The 21218-nt window shown below is 50.3% G+C and overlaps 3 protein-coding genes across 3 annotated transcripts; 2 read left to right on the forward strand and 1 right to left on the reverse strand.

Annotated features, from left to right (window-relative positions):
• Positions 1-554: 554 nt before the first annotated feature.
• CHC_T00000194001 (hypothetical protein) lies at positions 555-1697 on the reverse strand. The gene has a single exon (XM_005719121.1). It carries the CDS (start codon positions 1695-1697, stop codon positions 555-557), a length of 1143 nt encoding a protein of 380 aa, XP_005719178.1.
• Positions 1698-1787: 90 nt separating this feature from the next.
• Positions 1788-2369, forward strand: CHC_T00000195001 (hypothetical protein). Its single transcript, XM_005719122.1, has one exon. The coding sequence runs from the start codon at positions 1788-1790 to the stop codon at positions 2367-2369; it is 582 nt and encodes a 193-aa protein (XP_005719179.1).
• Positions 2370-11477: 9108 nt separating this feature from the next.
• CHC_T00000196001 (hypothetical protein) lies at positions 11478-11975 on the forward strand. The gene has a single exon (XM_005719123.1). The coding sequence runs from the start codon at positions 11478-11480 to the stop codon at positions 11973-11975; it is 498 nt and encodes a 165-aa protein (XP_005719180.1).
• Positions 11976-21218: the final 9243 nt, after the last annotated feature.

Here is a 21218-nt window from a genome sequence, read left to right on the forward strand (position 1 = left end):
ACCTTGTAGGTTCCTCATACGAAATAAACAAGTCCCCTGTACGTGCATTGATGGTGGGCGCAGATTGTGGAGTTCGCAGCACCTCCATAACCTCTTGAGGGCACGCATCTCCGCGCTGCAGAAGCAGCACCGAAATACCGACATACCTAAACTGAAACGGAGGGACAGCGATTTTTGAACGATCCGCTGTAGTCATTCCGTTGATCGTGGTGAGGGCTGTGTGCATACTGAGGTGTTCGGGATCGTCAGCACGAGCTCGTCCTTACTTTGATACGCCAATCAACGCCCTTCTCCAAGCGAAAGCCGAAAAAAAACCCCTCGCCGCACCACCCCAACGGCCACACTCGATTTCTCCGGCCTTTCTCGCGTAAAGAGCGTGCCATGCTGTTCAAACAACATGGGGTGCGATTGGAGACGAACGTGGTAGCGACTGTGTGACGTTGCTCCGGGCGACTATCTGTTGTGCAAGCGCATCATCTGGCGCCTGCGAGCTGGCAGCACGCAAGGCATCTCTCCCAGCCCTTCAATGTGTTGGATTTAACAAGATAGATTCATCAAAGGGTGAGTTTCGGTCTCACACCCTCTTCATCTGGAACGACACGTCTTAGTAGATCGTCACAAAATGGAAGTCTTATCCGCTCTACTGAGGCAGGAGAGTCTAGCTGAAACCATTCATCTCGACCATATTGCAGTCTGGACGAGCGTATGGCATCCCGAATAGCGAAAAACACCGACGCAGCAAGGAAAAGTGGAGGCTCACCAATACCTTTGCTTGAGTGATTCGTATCTTTCTCGTTTCTGGTCTCTAAGACTTTGACTCGAAAGTCCTCTGGAGTGTCCGAAAACCCTGGAATCTTGTAGGTGCTTGGCCCGAGCGTCAGTGTATGACCAGGCCTCAACCAGGCATGGGCTCCTGTCGAGCCCTTCAAGACCTCCTCCATTGTGCACCAACCCAACCCCTGCACAAATGCCCCCTCTATCTGTCCAACATCTAGCGCCGGATTCAAAGGACGTCCAACATCCATCACTATGTCCGTTCGCAGATTCTTGCTTTCCCCTGTAAGTACGTCTATTTCGACTTCAGATACTGCCGCTCCATTTGTATAATAAAAGAATGGGCTACCAGTCGACCCAGGCTTGGCCAGATCGAGATCATCAATCTCTGGGGTCTTGTAAAAACCGGTCGCAAACAAGCTGATGCGGTTCAACCAGGCATGGCTGACGACGTTGAGCCAAGATGCTGTATCTCCGAGTGCGGCTTTGCATGGAGCGAGATTTCTATTCAATTCTTGGCACGCATTTCTCACGGCCATCCCGTAGAGGTCACTAGAATATGACGCAGCTGTGGGTGAAGCGTTGGGTACCTTGTCTGTCGCCGTTTCAGATATAAATATCATCTCTAGTGGGAGCTGGAGTTCTGTTGCTGCTACCTGACCCTTTTTAGTGTGCAATCCTTGTCCCATTTCAACTCCTCCATGGGATATCAAAACAGATCCGTCTCCGTGATATAAATGTACAAGAGCCCCAGCTTGATTCAAAGCCCGAAAACTGAAACTGATTCCAAACATTGTTGGTAGCGCCGAGATGCCGCGTTTTCGTAGTTGACGACTCTCGTTAAAAGCATCCACCATTTTCCTTCTCTCTTCCAGAAAGCAAATGTTAGCGAAGTATTTGCAGTTGCGGAACGGGATGGTCATACGGTCAATGGTTCAGTTCGCATTGGCGCACAAGAGCATTGGTATTTGGAGCCTCACGGAACGATTGCCATACCAGACGAGAATGGGGAAATGGTAATTCTAGCATCAACTCAAGCTGCAGCAATGACGCAAGACGTGGTTGCAAAGGTGTTAGGGGTACCAATGCACAAGGTTGTTTGCAAGGTAAAACGGATAGGGGGAGGTTTTGGTGGAAAAGAAACACGCTCCCTCTTCATATCAGCAGCGGTTGCTGTTGCCGCGCAAGCAGTGCAAAGGCCAGTGCGTCTAATCCTCGATCGAGATACAGATATGTTGATATCTGGGACGCGACACGCCTTTCTCGCACATTACAAAGCTGCTTTCAAATCCAACACAATTCCAAAGCAGGTCTCTTCGGGTAAAATGCAATGCACTCCCTGGTTGGCCGTTTCCTTCGGACAGAACAGCTTCCAACCAACTAAATTACGACAATTGGAACAACGGATCCCGTTTCACACGTACAACCTTGCGAGACAGTCTCCCTTTCTTCTCGATCCTCCCTCCGCTGCTGCCACAAACCCTCACAATGGCCTTCCTGTCCTCGTTCCGACCGCGCAGCCCCTTTCCCCTCGCGCCACCTGCCATACACGCACGTCCTCCCGCCGACCACGCTCCGCGCCGCGTATGGTCTAGCATGCGCCCGGGCCCGACATCTACGTCATCACCAGCAGCGTTGCTTTGGGCATCCCGTTCGTCGCAGCCGCAGTGCTCTTTGGAGAGCGCATCGTCCGCCAGAGATGGTGCCAACGATGCATCGAATCGGGGCTCATTCTTAGGGGGAAGAAGCAGAGATACGGCCGGCGCTCAGAGTAAGTTGCCCGCTCGACTTTTACAGTTGCACCAGCTCGACCCCTGGAGATCTCCGTACAAGGGCGTCGATGGCCTGCGCGGGCTCGCCACCGTCGCCACGGCGGAGGACTTCCACGTCTGGCACGACGAGATAGAGTGCCGCCTCGAGGAGGCCAACGAGCACAAGTACCGCACGCTGGTCGTCTCGCCGCAGCGCGATCGCGACACGGTCGAAGGGCTGCTGCATGTAGCGGACGCGGCGGACGAGGCGCTGCGCCGCGTCAAGGAGGGCAGGCGGCTCGTGGACGAGGTCGTGGTCCGGTTCAAGTCGGACTGCGAGAATATGGTCTCGGATCGGAAGAACATGGGCGAGCTGGCGGACGCTTTGTGCAAGAGGCTCACCTACTTCGAGGAGCTGGAGACGCTCACCACCAAGTTCGGCGGCGGGAAGGATGCTATCGACCCTACCCCCCCCCGACTTCGTCAGGCTCCTGCATCGTTTGAATGAGTGCGTGGCGAACGCATCGAGCTCGACTGGAGCCGTCGCGGAGGCCGACGGTTATCTCGCTAGGTTTGTCGAGCTGCAGAGGCGCGCCTTCACTTCGGTACGCGACCATACGGTTACTGTGCTCAGGGAAACTGCGAATACTGTTGCGAAGGAGCTCAAGAGCGATCGCGCGAGTGGCGCGGGCTTTCGACATGCCGACTTGACCGACGCGTCCAAGGAGTATTGCGCTTTCGCACCATTGCCCCAAAGGGCAAGTCGCTAATGACCGAGCTGCACTCTCGCGCCAAGGTGAATCCTGCTGGGAAGGGGCCTCTGACTGGAAGGGATGGCGGTGCGGATGCCAGGGGGATGTACGCCCGGGGGGTGAATTCCATTTCGGACCCGTACTCGAATCCCGCAGCGAGCGGGATCTCGGGGCCTAATACGAACCCGGCGTTTTCGACGAGGAGCACTGCGCGCTTTATTTGTACTCTTGTAAACTTGCTTGACTCACGCGGTCTCGTCGCTTTGTAATTCTATCAATGCGCCTCGTTGTTTGTCTTAAGCTTATTAATGTCATCGGCATGTGGTGCCTTTGGGACACGCCGCGTCTGAGCGTAATTGTTGTACAAATTTTGAAACCCCTGCGTTCATCGAACGTGCACTTCTTCGTCAAAGAACTCGGATTTAGGGTGCTTGAGGGATTCAAATTCGAACAGATCTGTGTCTGCTTGTACACGATACTCTGCGTGCTCTGCCTGTCTATCCAGCGTCTGCAGTAGGAGCAGGTGAGGGTTATATTCCCCGATCCGTTTCCGTGCTTTGCAGCCCAAACTACTGTTGTTCATGAGCAGCAACTCGAGAGTGGTGATATCAGGGAAAGCGGCAAGTTCGACAACGGCAGCCCCGAACGAGACGGCTTACATGGCTGCACGCGAGACCAGCTCGGACGGAACCAAGGGAATGACAAGGAGGACAATTTTTAAAATGGAATAACTGGCCACGGCCCCGCCAGCGGCGCAAGCGACCCCTTGCGACGCCATCCTTGAGAGTGTATCGCAAGAAGGTTTGCTCACGCGGGGTGAACGAGGTGAAATGCTCCTCACGAATGGTATCCCTGGCCAACCGCAACGCCGTCGCAGTCTCATGTGGCTCGACTGCAGCGGCAATGGTGAGCACTCTTGCGGCGCGTTCGCGACGTAAGTGCGACAGTGGCAGGGAAGGACCATCAGATGAATTACGCCTCTGCCTGATAACATCGCCGCTTCGCAGCTGCACGCGGAGCTGGATAGCTCGTCTATCCAAACATAGTTCGATATGCTTGGAGTGCCTTTTCGTACCGCTGTTGGGCAATCTGAATAAAATCGCAGTTGTCAGTAGCCTTGGCGCGGTCTAAAGCTTTCAACGCGGATTCGACGACCTCGAACATCGAGTCATCTGCACGCCAAGACTTCAGCGCTGAGTTGAATGGGTCCGCACTTGTGTTCTCCATTTCCAGTTCTTCTCTGTCCGTCGAGGATGATTTTGAAACTACTTTCACAAGTCTGTCGATTGACGATTGAACAATATCTCCTAGCTCTGAGCTCGCTCGCTTATTCCCCTGCCCCAAACTTGCACGTTTACTTCTCTTGCTCCCACTTGCCCCTCCATCGCCTTCGTTACTGTAGCCACGTTTGAGGTTATCCATCCCTGCCTCATAACCGCCCTGCCAGATGGTTTTTGAGGACATCTCTACAAAAAAAGTGTCTTCGTACGGCGTTCCAAGCCGTGAAACGACAAACATGATCAAAGCACGCTTGGACGACGCATATAACATCTGCCCATTTTTGGACAAAAAATTCAGAAACCTGTCTGGGTCATTTTGTCCAGAGCGGGCCCACCTGTCCAATGCTTCTGTAAACACAGAACGCGCATCCCTAAACTGTAGTTGAAGTAACTCAGCGCTTCTGTGGCAAAGCGGTGGCACTGAGGGATCCGCCTCCTCAATATAGCCCGTAAATGAGAAATGCACCAAGACAGACTGGTCATTAAAACGCCCCTCAATTACACCCCAAAACGCGTCTCTTGTGTTCCCGGAGTCAAGTTCACAGCGCCTTAGTTCCTGTCCAAGCTTGAAAAGTGCGCTTCTCACCCTTTCGTCGTCCTTCATTACAACAATCAGCCGAGCAAACTCTGAAATAGTAAAGTTGGGCGCACTGGGTCTTTCCTCGATTTGTGCTCGTTAGGTTCCCTTTCTTCTACCATGGGGCGTCCATTTTCTCCCACTCTATCCCCGGCGGCCACCAGCGCATTTCGCATCACTGACAAACGCGGTGGGGTCTTCCTGCCTGAGCATGACAGCTCTTGAGCTTTTATGTACTCTTCAAAAGATGAGCAGTGAATGTTAGACGCCATCACCTGTCGGATGTCTAGCCTCTTCTGATGGCACTCGCTCAAAAACAAAAATGCCCGAAAGATCAGCTCCGACTTGTTGCCCGCCATCCCACAACCCCAAACACGCCCCAGCTTCCTCAATTCGTCCTTTTTTTGCGAAGACAGAAACGTGTAAACTTTTGTCATTTCCGAGACGTTGTCGTCTTCGTGCAATATGACGGCTCCTGATAAGGCTGGAAACGCATTGAGACTTGCTTGTCTCTCACTGACTTCTACTGAGAGGTTTTGCACGGGCACAGATGGCAAGGATTGTCTAGAAGCAATCGGAATGCCAAAAAATGAAGCTGGGTCGGAAGCGGAGCGTTGCCGCCGTGGTGATTGGGCGCCTGGAGCCGAAGAAACGGGATGCACACGGAGATCCGTTGACGAGGTATCATAAGGAACACTCCCATGATTTGTTTTTAACGTGTGCACTGCGTCAACGACACATCGCGCAGGCGAAGAAGGCGTGTGTGTAGGGAAGTTTTGAATCCTGGCCGCTTGCACTTTGTGCAATCTTGGAGATTGACGAGTGCGGTGAAATGGGGATGCATCCATGTTGGACGAGTCGATGGTTCTCCAGTTGGTAATGCTCTTAGGGGATGTGATGAAGGATGCTGGGAGAGGGCTCGTGGGAAAAGGAATTTCAATGTGTCTGGGGAGATTGTGCAAGCGGATTCTACAGTAAATTTTCGAAGAGATGGTGGTAACCCGCATAATTTGCCTCGAATGCAAATTGTTCAAATGTTTAAATGTGAAAGTTCAGGTGTGAAAGTATGCTTTCGACAGCGCATGTCTGTCAGCTTTGCAGCCACAAATTTCTTTTCAAATTGTCGCATCGGCTGTCGCTGACAACGTAAACCCCCACTTTTCTTAAACTCAAAAATTAAAACGTAGGAGCCACTCATAGCACGCCACATCACCTCTTCGGGCAAAGCAGAGCAAACTGCAGCAAAATCGGGCATGTTAAGACACACCCTGATTGCAGCATTAAGCCATACTACATATATTTGGGGACAAAGCACACTGCTAACACAAACACAACAAAGCCTGTATAACACAACTACTGTGAATCCTCGCTAACTGCATGCTCGATTTATGCATATTCTCGATATCTGCATGCGTTCGTCAGCTACCAGCTGCGGAGTCGCGAATCCAGCTTGCATATGACACTGGACTGCATACCGCATAACTGCATCAAGAAAGTGATCCTTAATCATATCGAACCCTCATACAGAGGCGACCTATGAAACAAATAAAAACGTATGACAACAAATATGCAGTGATTCGCCATCGCCGTCGGCACTGCAAATTCAACACCGGTGGCGGACTGCAAAGTCAACACCAGCAGCGGCACGCAGAATTTAGGCCGTAAGACAGAGGCATTAGGCTACAGTCCAACTTCACTTTACTGTGAAACATCGCAACACCATGGTTTATAGGCACACGCTCTACCAGTTGCCTCACAACCGTCCTCAACCACCAAACCAAAACAACATGGACTCCCATACACGACTCACCTCACTCACAGTCGTCCAGAAACAGAAAGTAATGGACGAGCGGGTGCGTCGAATTTCTGCAGGTGAATCATATCACCAAGAAGCGCTCGCACAGTGGGCCTACGACAAATTCCACCTCCTCCGTAAGCCGAACCAATCTACCATCTCTCGCATCATCAAAAATGCAACTCGCCCGTCCCTATTTCCTTCAGAAATCCACAAGCGCTACACTTATGGCAATTGTAGAGAGTTGGAGGCAGCATTGCATTCCTGGATCAATGCTCAATTTCGCGCACGGCGCTGTGTGAATGGAACTTTAATTATTGCGAAGGCAAGGAGGTTACAGCATCTCATGAACTTGTTCCTTCCGCCGCAGAAACAAACCAAGCTTATGTTTAGCTCAGGCTGGTTGACCCGTTTCCAGAAACGGTGGAACCTTAAATCCATCAAGTCTCATGGCGAATCGGGAGATGCAGACCAGGCTGCAATTGATCGTCAAATGCCCTTGCTACGCAGTACAATTCAGTTTTATAAACACTGTGACGTTTTCAATGCGGACGAGTTTGGCCACTTCTATGGCATGGCACCAGATCGCACGATAGCGAGTGAAAGGTTACCTGGTCGAAAATGTGAGAAGGTCCGCTTGACTTACCTGGCATGCTGTAACGCGGATGGATCGGAGCGCCTTCCACTGATGTGTATTGGAAAAGCAAAGAAGCCTTGGTGTTTTAAGAAACAGGAAGGACAGCAGCTGGGGTTTGGCTATCACGCAAACAAAAAAGCGTGGATGACGAGCGCTTTATTTTTTGCATGGATTCTACGTTTTTCTTCATACATTTCTCGTTCCAGTCCATCCCGAAAAGTGCTACTTCTACTCGACAATTGTTCAGCTCATGGTACAGAGAAAACTCTGCCACTACTCGATAACTTTGAGGTTGTTCTTTTGCCGCCGAACACTACGTCTAAACTGCAACCGTTAGACGCAGGCATTATCGCTGCACTGAAGTTACGATATCGGAAGTGGCAGTACGAGAGAGCGCTGGATTATATGGATGCTACGGTGGAGAATATATATAAGGTCGATCAGTTGACTTCTATGAAGGCGATGAGACGAATGTGGGACGACATTCCAGCCTCAGTTTTGAAGAATTGCTGGCATCACACGGGTTTAGTGATGGGAACTGAAGAAGTGCAAACGGTTGAAGATAGTACAGTGGCAGAGGTATTGGCTGCAATGTCCGAACTCGTCGCACCTCGGACACAGATGGATATTGATTTTATAACAAATCCTGAGGATGAGAACAATGTTTTAGAGGAAGCCGATGACACAACTCTTGTGTCGGGGGCAGTGGCGGCGATGACAGAAGGGGAAGTTGAAAGCGAGGAAAGTGATGCAGAGACTGCATCTTACTTGGAGGGGGTCGGATATGAAGAGCGCTTGAGGTGTATTGTTGTAGTGCGCCACCTTCTTGAGAGCGCGGACTTTGCAGACCCGCTAGTCTTGGGCTCTCTGCGCACCTTGCAGCGTGATGTAAAATGCCAGCAGGCCAAGTCAGCACGGCAGACCCGCATATCTGAATTTTTTGAATAAAAATGAGGCGTTTACTGATGTTCCATAGATGCCCTATATATGGACATTTTCGACAAGTGCATACATATGTTCGCCAACTGCATACGAAAGCCGTCCACTTCTCATATGCAGTTAGTGAGGATTCACTGTAAATAACTTCATCCTTTGAGTACTGAACCATGCCGGATGATACACGTGTGAGCGTATGATAACCTGTGCCAGAGGGTGAGCCATAGCACTATATAGAGGGAAGCACTACTAAAGTAGGCACTATTGAGCGACCCCCCCATGTATACAGTGGGCATTTATGTCCATAATGTGTATACTATACACATTATGGACATAAATGCCCATGGATCAAGCCTATGTTGTAGCACGGTGGAAGAAGGAGGCGTCCCTTCAAGGTGTGAGTGACACGTGATTCATGAAGGAAGGCCTCATTGCCTTACTAACTTTTTGCGATCTGATCTCAGATTCCCAAAAAAGGCCTGCTGTAAATCACAGGAAGAATCTGGAACGTGGCTGGATTTAATGGGTTCAGAAATTTTGCTGCCTCCCACGGAGGCGCGTTAGTCATCCTGTACAGTGATTCTCAAGACTTGACAACAAGCAAGGATTCCTTTTATCTTTAGCAAAATGTTGCCAGTATGGGGGCGACAATGTGCTCTTTTCATAGGGAGGCCATTTCACGATTTCTTCAGTATTGGGAGGCCGACTGCCGAAAATATGATCAAACAGTAGGGCAAAATGACGTTTATCTCTTTTTGTGGCTGTCCTCCACCCCGCCCGCCGTCACCCTCCCGGACGCCCATTTCGCCACTGCACGCCCCCTGCTTGCCGCGCAGCGGGCCCTCCCAGCTCCACGCAACCCGCTGCCTCGCCGCCGCCACCCACGCCCTTCTGCCCTCCGCCATCGATGCCTTCCCCGTCCCCTCCTCTCCCACTCCCGTTGCCGTGGTTGCCGTGTCTAAACATACAGTATGCAGAACTTCTAGGATTTCCCGCGTAGGTGGGGATTAATTGAAACATTGCTGGAATGTGGGGCCAAGCGTTCTGATTGGTCAAAGGGGAGATGAGGGACCGAGCAGCCTGTTCCCAGAAAGATACATGCAGTAATAAAAACAAAAATGCGCCACGTTGAGAAAACAGGACGCGATTCCACTTGTAGATAAATGCACCGTAGTTTCGGCGTTTTGAAGGCTTTTGATTGAATCAAAACCGATCATTCTTTGGTATTTCTATTTTCAATATTCAAAATCGTTCCATTTTAGGGGCACCCCCCTTTAGAAATAAAAGAGAGAGGGTGACGGGCGCTGCGGCGGAAAAAAGGGGGGAACCACACTCAACCACCCTCACCACGGAACGGCACACTCCCCAAAACCGCCTCCCCCATTTCACCGACAACATTTGTTTTTTTTTGGAAACAGTTTTCAGCGAACGAGAGCAAGAGGGACAACACACACACAGACGAACCGAGCGAGGCTATATCTGCATTGACTGACAAGCGGGGTGCAGTACAACGACGGAGCCGCGAAACAGTAAAACCAGAGATATACTCATAGGAGTCGGCTTGTATATTTCCGAAAATTTTTCAGCAAACAAGGGTGAGAGAAACAAGCACACGCGCAGGCTAACTGAGCAAGGACATACCTATATTGATCGGCAAGCAGGGTGCGGTACTATCGGAAAACGGTAAAGCTGTGGGACCGACTTTCAGAGAGAAGCATATTACTCTAACCTTAGGTTCAGGTATGACGGTGGCTACAGTGCCATATTTGAGTGTCGAGGCAGTTAATGCGATCAGGTTTGTCATCGTGTCACTACTAGTGTGGCCGGGGCTCGAGATGCTTCTCCGGAGGGCTATAGATGCTAGGTCGGCTAACCTAGTGCTACAAGGGAAAGTGGTGCGCCCAAGATCGAGCAGTTTAGGGCCATGGATGTTGCATTCTGTGTATGTAGACAGGTCGTCTAGACTAGCTGTGCTCACACTGGGGACATTGCTAGTCTTTTCGAGCGGAGTGTTGGAGTTTAGCTTCGGGTCAGCTGACGTGTTTGAAACGGCGGAGGCTGTCGTATACCGCAGACATGTGACACCTCCAACGACCAACGACATTTGCCGATGTTCGAGTAGTAGCGGATGGAGCTTTCTGACCAGACACGGGTGCTCTGCGGGCCTGCCAGAGAATCTGGCTAGTACGTGTGACCCAGGCGCTTTCGATATGGACGTGGTGCCCAGCAGGTTCCGGTCTATGAGCGCAATAAATGGGCCAGGTCTTGTAGGAGACATTACTCTATCGGACGTGGAACACGACCCTGAAGCGTATAGGAATTGGGTAAGTGAGTTTGACGGGGAATACTGGCTAACGCCCGATCTGATACACGCACAGGACAACTGCTCCCTAGGACATGTCAAAGGGAGCATCCCGAAAGAACTGGTTATCACTTCAGTCTGGAGCGGAGGATTGTGGCAAAGACACGCAGCTTCCGGCAACGAGTTACTCAGACAAAAAATAGGACCAGGCCGTCTCAAGGTGAGTAGACTGTTGTCCGGAAGCGTCGCTGATAATGTCTTCAACGCATCTGATGACGGGGAATTCACTAGGTTGTGCAACTCTAAGGCGACTGTGATTACGCCTGGAGAAGCGGTCGTAGTGCCAGGCGGAGGCTATGCAGTAGTGGACGGAACTGACTATAGCTGCAGGCTTGAGTACAACAGCAATCTGTCATTCTGTGTGTCTGATATCGGGGACGGCTCAATGGAGATAAACAACGTCATTAATTACTTCGGTAGTGACAGAGACGGGGGCCTCGAGGAGATAGAAGGCGGGGTTCTTGTACGTGATATTGTGGTGGGCTCTGCGGTCTACAGGATAGAAGGCAGCCGCACGATTGATGTTCGGTCGGTGGCTTGGTTGTTAAACTTTGGAGACCGGAAGCTCGGAGACTTCCGGCGGGAGGTGAAGAGCAACACGGTGTCGGAAGTGATGCAATTTGTGTCACACCTGCGAACATTGTCTGTTTTAGGTGGCGTCGAGAAGGATGAGAACGAGAGATTCTTAAACTACGTGGGAGCGCGGACCAGAGCGACCTTCGACACAAGGTCAGTCCTAGGGTTTCTATCGCTCATTTTGATCACAACCATAGGGCTCGTTGTGTGTACCTGGAGCAATGAGTATGAGAGATCTAGGACGCTTACTAGCGACCGGGACTTAGATCGCAGTAGAAAGAGTAAGAGCCTGAGGGTCGGCAGCGACGCGCAGTACGTACTATCACTACTCGAGGACGAGGAGACAGACGCAAGGAAGTGTATGGATCCGGATGAAACTCAGCGAGGAATATGTCTCACGAAGACCGGTGAAGGGCTATATCACGTCACCACTGGCCATCGGGGTACCACTTTTGGAGGCGGAGTTATAGAGGGGCGGGCGTCTGAAGGAGAATACAGCTCTAAGGTACGAACAACGACCCAAGGCTCGGCGTAAGGCTGGTAGGCATGGTTGCTTTGGAGTCTGTACCTTGAGCGCTGACGGTCTGGTTACTCTGGGTAATAGCTGGTATGCAGTAGTCAGTAATTATCAAACCGACGCTGCGTCCGATTTTACAAGCTGCAACGAGTGTTTCGCGAGGGCGAAGACCGTGGCGGCACTCGCAGTGACGGGGGACATTGGCATAGCAGCCAGCACTGTCTTAGGAGTGTGGCGGAACATTAAGGACATAGTGTTGCCGCAAGAAAGGATAGAGCCAGCAATATTTGACTCACTGGGAACTGGGACTAAAAACAGTAGTACAGGCAGTTTATATACGACAGTCATAGGGCGGGACACTGAAGAAGGCGAGCCCGGCAAGAATGAGGCGCCGCAAAGTTCACCAGCGACAGTGAACGCCTGTGATAGCGGAGACGACAGACAACCTATACCCGCGACTGTGCCGCTCGTGAGCACAAGGGCACCGTCGGCAGTTCGTGAGAACATGGTGCCGTTCAGCGGTGCTAAACATTGCAAATCGTGTGTTGGGGTTGCGAGGAGAATCCGATCCAAGCAAGGCAGCAGGAGGGAGTCGGATACGACAGATAACCAAAGAGGGCGAGTAAGGTGCTGCAAGGCATGGTGCTCCTACCCAAGTAACAGGCACCGGAGAAGTTATGGCTCAGCAGGGTTTTGGGAAAATAATACCAGCGAGTACGGCTGCCCAGCAGGTGACACGACTGCGTTAAGAGAAAGTCCGACTAAAAGAAGGTCATCGAGTTCTAGGGGTCAAGGGAAAGTGAGCCACTTGCGCCGAGGCAGAGGTGGCGACTGCCCACAAAGGTGTCAATATCTCCTGCGAGTGCCGCGGAGAGCAAGAGTACAATCTAGAAGAGGCTCTAAGGTCACCCGGCCTTCTGGCAGGCCCAGAGAGACGCGGCTACTTATTAAGGGTCTGAGTGGCAAGTATGGTGGAGCGAGAACCACGCATTGGCCGAGGCTCGGCAAGGGTAAGCGCGAAGGCCAAACGGAGTCTACAGTAGATCCTTATCCCTGTGCTCCGGTTGTAGACGATTCTAGGGTCTACAAAATTTGTGACGATTTTGTATACTTGTCACAAGAGACGGCGGCGGATCGTCACAAAAATCTACTTGGAAAATGAGAGATATGTGCAATTGGATGATTGTACCAGATTGAAGTACACGTCTCTCATCGATTGCACACATCGTCTCTTTTCATGTGTTCTACCTCACAAACCGTCTCCTAACTCTACAACATCTCCTTTCACGATACCCTCTTACCCCCATTGCGTCCCTCCTCAATCTCCCTTCTATCAAACAACTCCGTTTCCAGGCAAGCACGGAGATCATGAGCGATCGCGCTCTCTGTACAGACCCAGATGTGGGTGATAGCGAGAGCAGTCCTGCGCGGCCGCAGACTTCAAAAAATGCAGATAGAGACCAGCACAAATCAGTTGAAATTGCAAGCGATTCTGCCAATGAATCGCATTCACTACAAGTCGATAGCCCTCCCAATCTATCGCCTCCCCTCCCGTATTTTGGCACTCTAACAACTCCTGCTCTTTCACCTGCTCCAGCCCAAGACCCTGGCGGCTCACCCCTCCCCTTCAATCAAATGAGTACGCTTCATGACGCAGGAATGCCTTCGGATATGGTGGAAAGTATACCATGCTCGCCCTTTCAGCAGCAATTGGCAGCCGTGGATGACTCAATGGACTCGAGTGATGTGCCATTCTCCCAAGAGCCCATTGCGTCACCTGGAATTTCCTGCTCTTCGGAGGAAATTACCGCAGCCACCTGTCACATTGCAGACTCAGAACTACAATCTCTATGTAGTGCCACTCGTGTTTCAAATATTTTATCATCGACATGCGATTCCGGCGGAGATCTCTGTGAAGACATTCACAGTAGGCTGTTTGCAGACTTTGATGACGAGAGGTATGTCAATATGCCGTGGACAGGTGTAATGGAAACTGAGGACTCTACTATTCGAGCTCCAGTATCGGATCAGGAGCTTGAGGGTCGAGCGCGGGGTCATCAAAATGGGGGGCGTACAAATTGGGACTATGACAGCCCTTTCTCTTCAGTGGAAGTGAAGATTGATGATGTCGATACTACTTTAGGCCTGCGGTTTGTGACAGAGGCTAACACAGTACTGGAAAATGTTCTAGAAGACATAAAGTCCCGGCACAATCCGGAAACCTGCGAGCTACCTGTCACCATCACGCCGTTGGCATGCTTTGAAACGTTTCTCACGGACTGTCTCCTTCAGAAGCTGGTATCATTTTCAAATAGAGTTCTGCTGCACCGTCGGAGAAAAGCCACAGATCGTTTGGAGTTGGAAGGAATTTTTTTTTGCACGCTTTGTGCGCGATGTACAATGAGTCTCCAACAACTGTATCTGACCCCACCGAGCGAGAAAACTTCTTGCAGATGGGAATAACTTCTCAGAGGTATCATGAGGTGTGGTCTTCTTTAAGCGGTACCAAAGAAAAGCGAGCAGTTCATGACTACAGTCCAACAGGGTGGTGCAGGAGTGCAAACAGAGCCACGTCTATGATTACAGTTGTGGAGTCCGAGGTCGCTTCAATCAATCGTGAGTTACTCTATGTACCTAATGCTACAGTGTTTTCCCCCGACGATGACCATCTTCGCATGGCCTCTCGAGCTTTGATGAATCTAACCTACCTTCAACAGCACAACAATCCCAAAAAAGGCCTAGGGCCAGTGGGAAATGCAATTTGTTCAGCGTTAAACCCTCTATTTATTGCCTGTCACTTTACAAGGCATGGCGAGAAGCTGCGTCATACGTGGGAGCGTTTGGCACAGCTCGTGCAGGGGGCATCTACAAATGGGGCACTACGGGCAATGCCAGAGGCGATCTTTGCCGCAGACAGATGTTATAACTCGAAAGAGACAATTGAGTTTGTGGGGTGCACTCTCGGGGCCAGTTTAATTGGTACACATAAACGAGACTTATGGTACCCTTATGTATTCGGAGATGGTCCTATCACTGCGAGGCACAGAGGAGTTATTGTGTCCGAGAAAGGATGTCGTGCAGTTTATAATGCACGTCTAAAACCTGGTTCACATGTGAGGTTCGGGATTCGACAGGTAGAGGCATGTATTTATCGGGAAAGTTGTTCTGGCAGGATAGCAGCCCTGGTACATAATAATGCCGCTATGTTTCCTTCCAGATGTTTTACTGTCGTCGTGAAAGATGCCTTTCGCTCTGATGCAGGTATGAAGGAGCTCAGTGAGTCCCTCGTGGTATTCAGTTCCGGTCCAGACAGAGGGGCGCCGAACAGGTCCGTATTTTCGGAGGACGGACGCAGGATTGTCAATCAAACACTCAATCGTGTCAATGCGTTAACGTATCTACAATCCGAAGATCCAGTCTGGTTTCTACTGCGGGCATTTCGATTTACTTCAAGGACAGCCCATGGGTTTGTCGCGGCTGTGGCACGGGACTACGATACGAGATTGAGAGGAATGGCAGCGAAATTGCGTGGTAGACGTATCAGCGATGGGGCTAACACCCTACCGGACGATATCACCGAAACAGAACGGTGTATCTCAGAGCGCTGGGAAACTGTGCTTGATGCCCTGGCAATTCGAAAACAAACCATTGACAGGCCCTCAGACAGGCGTATGATGGCGGGTCGGGTTAGGAGGTACTCGCAGTCCAGGATCAATTCTTTTACGAAAAGTGACCTGCAAGCAACGCTAGCCGTCTTTGGGCGTGGCCTGGAACTAAGAGTTCCAAAGCTTGAGCTTGTCGCAGCTGTTCTACAGCTCAAACAGGACATTATTGACGAGACAGTCAACTTAGATGGGGGCGAAGATGGACAGCTGTCTGAAGACGCCATGGTCGCAGCTGCTACAAAAAGCACTCAGGCGTCCCTACAGGAAGCTTCGGTCTCGGCTTGGGTCATGAAACCATTAGTTACAACGATGGGCATGAAGGAGGGTTCACGCAACGAAATTGAAGTTGCAAAGGCTCTGCCTGCCTTCTTCGAAGATCAGAAAGGGGCGTACATGAAACAGTTATTTTGTGCATCATATTCATTTGATCAAAGTACTCGCTTTAAAGTGCTGCATGTGCGTAGCACGGGCCTGCTTGAGAGCAAAAGCTGCCGATTGCTTGCTGATAGCCCTGATGCTATCGCAGCTGCTTCGAATGAGGAAGGAATGATCCAGGTGTTTGCTGTAGAAATCAAGACCATGACTGCACTGACTACAATACAGTCCGCTTCTTTGAAAGCGAACAGATACGGCGAGCTAATTATTCTTTCAGACGTTGGAGGCAATTTACTGAGTACTGAGCTATTCCACGAGCTTGTCCCCACCACACAATATCGTTCACAATGTTTGCACCATGCGGCAACACTTGGCATAAACTCAGTTCTGTTCGTGGTTGCGACAAGTGGGTCTATGACCGAAGGAAGGATACTCTACGCGTGCATGGTTAACTTTACTGAGACCATTCGTCATCAGTACACTTATATTTTGGACTGCGTGAGACACACAGGGTTTAATTGGATAGGGAGTGACGCAAAGGATATCCCAAAGGAATATGACGACATGCTACAACTTTCTCATGCATCCGACATACACAGTTTCATGTCATACTACAGTCTCAGTGAAGCTCTGCGCAAGTGTGTAGAAAAACGAAATGCCCCAATTCCTCCATCCCGTATGATACGTTTAACGCCCACAGTGTACTGGAATCACCTTAAAGGTGGGGTAGACGTCATTTCTCGCTATATGAAGACACTGGCTCGCTGCAAAATTAGTGAAAACCCCGTCGTGTCTATTATTGCCAGACTGATGTCCATGCAAATTAGCAATGCTGCAGTTTTATACAGGCTTTACTGTGCAAGGAATCGTAAGCAGCTTCCTGCCATCGAGGATTTTGCGAACTCTAGGAACATCGGCTATCAATACTTGCGGCACAGAATAGCAAAAACTGAGACATTTGGACGGTTTATCCGGCAGCTTGCCAGGGAATGGGTCGAGAAATCTACTATAATCTCACAAAATGGCACAGATCACGTCGAAAGACAAGTACATAGCCTCACACCGATGTTCTCCCGCAACGCTGCGGAAAATTATAATATCGGCGTTCACAAAGCTCGAAGGCTAAACTCGACATTGCTGCATGAGCCTGTTAGTGCAAAGGCAACCTACTGTGTATTGTGCACCTGGGATTTAAGAGGCATCAAGGATGGAAAAATAAAAGTAAAACGAAAGGGGTCTCGACAAGTGCAGTGGTGCCGCGTTTGCAGACAAGCTGTTTGTGCAACATGCTGGGACGACTGGCACTCAAGAAGCACATTGAAACGGGCTAAACCAAGCCAGGCCGAGAAACGAAACTTTGAAGCAGGCCTCAGAAGCACTAGACAAAGAACGGCATAGCTAATATAGGATAAGACAGTACCAGATTACATTCAAGAGAACGGAGGGGGGATATTGACTGGGGGATTGAGATTGATGTGGCCGGGGAGGTGGAGGCGATCGAGGGAGACGTCGGGGCGGGGAGCAGTGCGAAGCAAAGCGGGGCGATTGGTTGGAATGATGGTGGAAATGCAACGGTCGCGACGGATTACAACTCAGTGGAGCTAACGTCTTCTGAAGGGGAAGACAATGCTTTGATTTAAAAGTTGAAGCGTCTTCCTCCAGTGCAGTAAAGTCTTCAGAAGTCACATTCAGTTATTGACGTCTACAGTTACTGTAGATGTTTCGTGACGTGCATCAACAACATTCACAAACCGTCAAGATATGTCAACAAACTTTGAGACGTCTACTTAGCGATGTAGACAATTTAGTTGAACCAGTCTACAAAAGGCAACGGTCTGTCTAAAAGATGAATCTTAATTTGTAGACGTCTCACTGTTTGTAGACGATCACACGTTTTTGTGTGAAGGTACACTTTTTTGTTGACGGTGTTCGAACACCTTTGTATACTTTTGGGTCCGATATCTTCAGCGGACCAAATTAGTTTAGTCAATCAGGCGCATCTCCATCTGTTCTTATCTCTACCACAAGTTTCTCATACCGTCAGACGCAGGACAAGGAGAGCTTTCCAGTGAACTACTTTTCGTCCCTTAAGTATGACATTTGGAGAAGTTATGGTAATTTGACCCTAGTGGGCCGCAAAAGAACCGTCTACAAAATTCAGCACAGGGTTATCTAGGGAAGGAGGTTTCCTGTGTCACTACCTATTGCTCTTGACGACCCTGAGGACCAGGCGCCGGAAGGAAGTGACCCGTGTAGTTATGGGGTCGGAATACTAGATACTGTACTGTAGCTCGAAAGCGCGCGAGTGGATCTAGTGTCTATTGGACAATGCGCCTCATTTGAGGATTTCGCCTCATACTGTACAGTGCCGAAAAAAAGTATAGGGACAGCATCAATACTCACATTGCTGGCATACAGTATTGTAAAGGCTTGAGGTGCGTCTAGGACTGTAAAAGCAACGAGGAGACCGAATCTGGGGTCGGATTTAAAAACAATAAGACCGCGTCATGATACTGTACTGTATCATGTGAATGAGCTCGTATTTATAGAAACCTTATTTATGGGTGTTCGAAAGTATGGTATAAGGTACACAGCAGTTTCTTTAAAACCCCGCTCTACACAATGCAGTACAGTATGAGGCCTTTTTGCCGCGCCGTTTCTGGCGCAAAGAGGGAGAACTGAAAGCCATAGTTACCGCGAAACAGTAACAGTAAGAGTAAAAAACAATGTCCAAGTCCCTTGAAGGCACCTAGAATGCACGGTATTTAGGAGGGTCTTTCTAATGCTCTGACAGACAGGAAAAATCCTCATGATCAAAAACGTCCGTCCAATAGACACTAGAGAGCGGCAGGTACGTGGATGAGGGTGAGTGCACGCTGAAATTCCAGAAAGTTTTGAAAGAAGGGAAGGACAGGGATTTCTTTCATTTTTCCTTACTTCCCAAAGAGATGAGGCTTCCGTTCCCGTTTCAAAGTGTGGGGAAGGACCCCGAGGAAACTGATCCGACATCTGTGGGGTCAGCGTCAATCACGCTGCGTTTGTCGTTTATACCTTTTCTGAATGGTCCAGAAGGCGATAAAATGAAAGAGGTGTCATCATTGCTTGCAGACGCAGAGGCAACGTCGTTTCAAAAGTTGACTTCAACTACAGAAGATTTGTCAATTTCATCAGTTCTCAAGGCAAAGCTCTCACCTGGACAGCTACCGGACCCTGGAGACTGGCGCAGGCTGGCAGGAGCCGTTAGAAATCTTGTCGACGATGACGACACCACTTTGGACATCCAGAGAACAGCCACGTTAACAGAAGACTTGCCTAGTACACTATTCATCGAATCATTGGCGACCAATACAGCAGTGTGGCTCTTCCACGATACGGCCAATAAAGACGTTGTCATATCATTCCGCCGGACGGAACAGGTAAGCTGGAAGGACTTCTTCACTGATGCCCAAATGTTTTTGCAACTTTGGGTCCCAGGTGTGAAAATAGATCTCAATGTGGATAAGGACCGAACAGTCGGTTTGGCGGACTTTATTCCCGGAGTGCTGCCCTCTCAAGAAACATCGATTCCAATAGACGCTTCCGCAATACATTATGGTTTTCTCCGCACATATCCAAGTATTCGGGATGCATTGATACGCGGTCTCAAGATGGTGAGCATGGCGTTGGTGGGAACGAGTCAGCCGGGAGTCGAACCCAGAATGCAAAGCGCACAGCCGTAGACACGTGCTAGCATTGCAACCGTGACCTGACTGGGGTAAGTCCCCACCTCGGCGACACCCATAGGACTCGGTTAGAGCCCTAATTTTGCTTCACAGCAAAACAAACCTCAATACCCAATAAGGTCTATTGATTCGAGGCCTTTGGCTGTAACCAGCCAACCATCGTCGTTTCCGACTAGGTTACTCATCCTTTCGGACGAGATTTTTTGCTTGAACACAATGGCACAAGCGGTTTTAGGTCCCTTCAGACTACCTGTCATTCAAGACAGCGTCAGGGAAGGTCGCCGCCATGAAGGTCCAGATCGAGCTCCGCACCTCGCCGAGTGATACAGGGGGCTTCATGGCGTGGCAGTACACCCCGAATTTTGCACACACCTCGTGATGTATCCAGGGAGACGCCTTTTTTGAATCGTGCGGTCACATAAGCACGGCGCCAATGGCGCCGACCCAAGCCGCACGAAACTGAGCAACGCAACGCAACCTCGCAGCGCAACCTCGCAGCGCAACCTCGCAGCGCAACCTCGCAGCGCAACCTCGCAGTAGGCCAGCTCGCTCCGGCAGCTCGCCGAAGCGGTCACCCGCGTCGAATCTCACCACAAGAGATTTCCTCTTTTCATTACACCTGTACAGCGCAAAAAAAAGAGGAAACGAATCGTGAGTAGTCAGATAACGCGCGGTTCGCTGAGCCCATGACAATAAAGGAAGGCAGTGCTCCATGGCCTCGAACGTGTGTTCGAGGGCATGGAGCACTGCCTTCCAAAAGTGTAGTTTGCGGGGCTGCGGGGGGGAGGGGGGGGGAAGGAAGGGGAAGGAAGGGGGGGAGGGGGGGGGGCGGGAGGAATGGGAGAACAATAGACACGTCGGTGTTTCTATTGTACATCTGGGCGATGTGCCAAGCAAGTGCAAATTTGGAGACTTGTGCAGTGACTGCGAAGCGTCCCATCCTTTTCACGTGTGGTACGCGTATTGGCTGTGGCATTTACGATTCAGTGTCGGGTTTCGAGCGAGTTGCGTTTGGATCGCTTTCTTGATCAGAGGGCAATTGCAAAAATTGCAATTAGAAATCTCTCATTTTTTCCCTCACACGTAATCTATGGCATACAGTGTGGCCCGCTACCATTGCTCTCTTATCACTATCATATCATCATTACATTATCATTAGATTCGTGTCTTCGAGATGCCTCTCCGGCACATGCACATCGTGATTTCGTACAGTGGTTGGCTGTGAGATCCTTCCTTTCCACGCCCTCTTTCAATGTTTTCGGGTGCATAGGCGATTGTTTCAAACCTTGCATCACCTGCGCTTCTGGAAGATTGCATGAAAATCAGCTATTACTTGAATGTGAATCTAGGCGTACGCCTCGATTCTATAGACGTCATCTATCATCTATGATAGACATGCACATGGCATGGAGATGGACCAGTGGCAGCGGACATTCGTTTTGTCAGCGAGCTAAGTAAGGTATACGGGGAGATATACAAGTCTGATGAGCTTACGGTAG

The sequence above is a fragment of the Chondrus crispus genome, genomic scaffold (assembly GCF_000350225.1).
Source record: "Chondrus crispus Stackhouse genomic scaffold, scaffold_465, whole genome shotgun sequence".
In the NCBI taxonomy this organism is placed as follows: domain Eukaryota; phylum Rhodophyta; class Florideophyceae; order Gigartinales; family Gigartinaceae; genus Chondrus; species Chondrus crispus.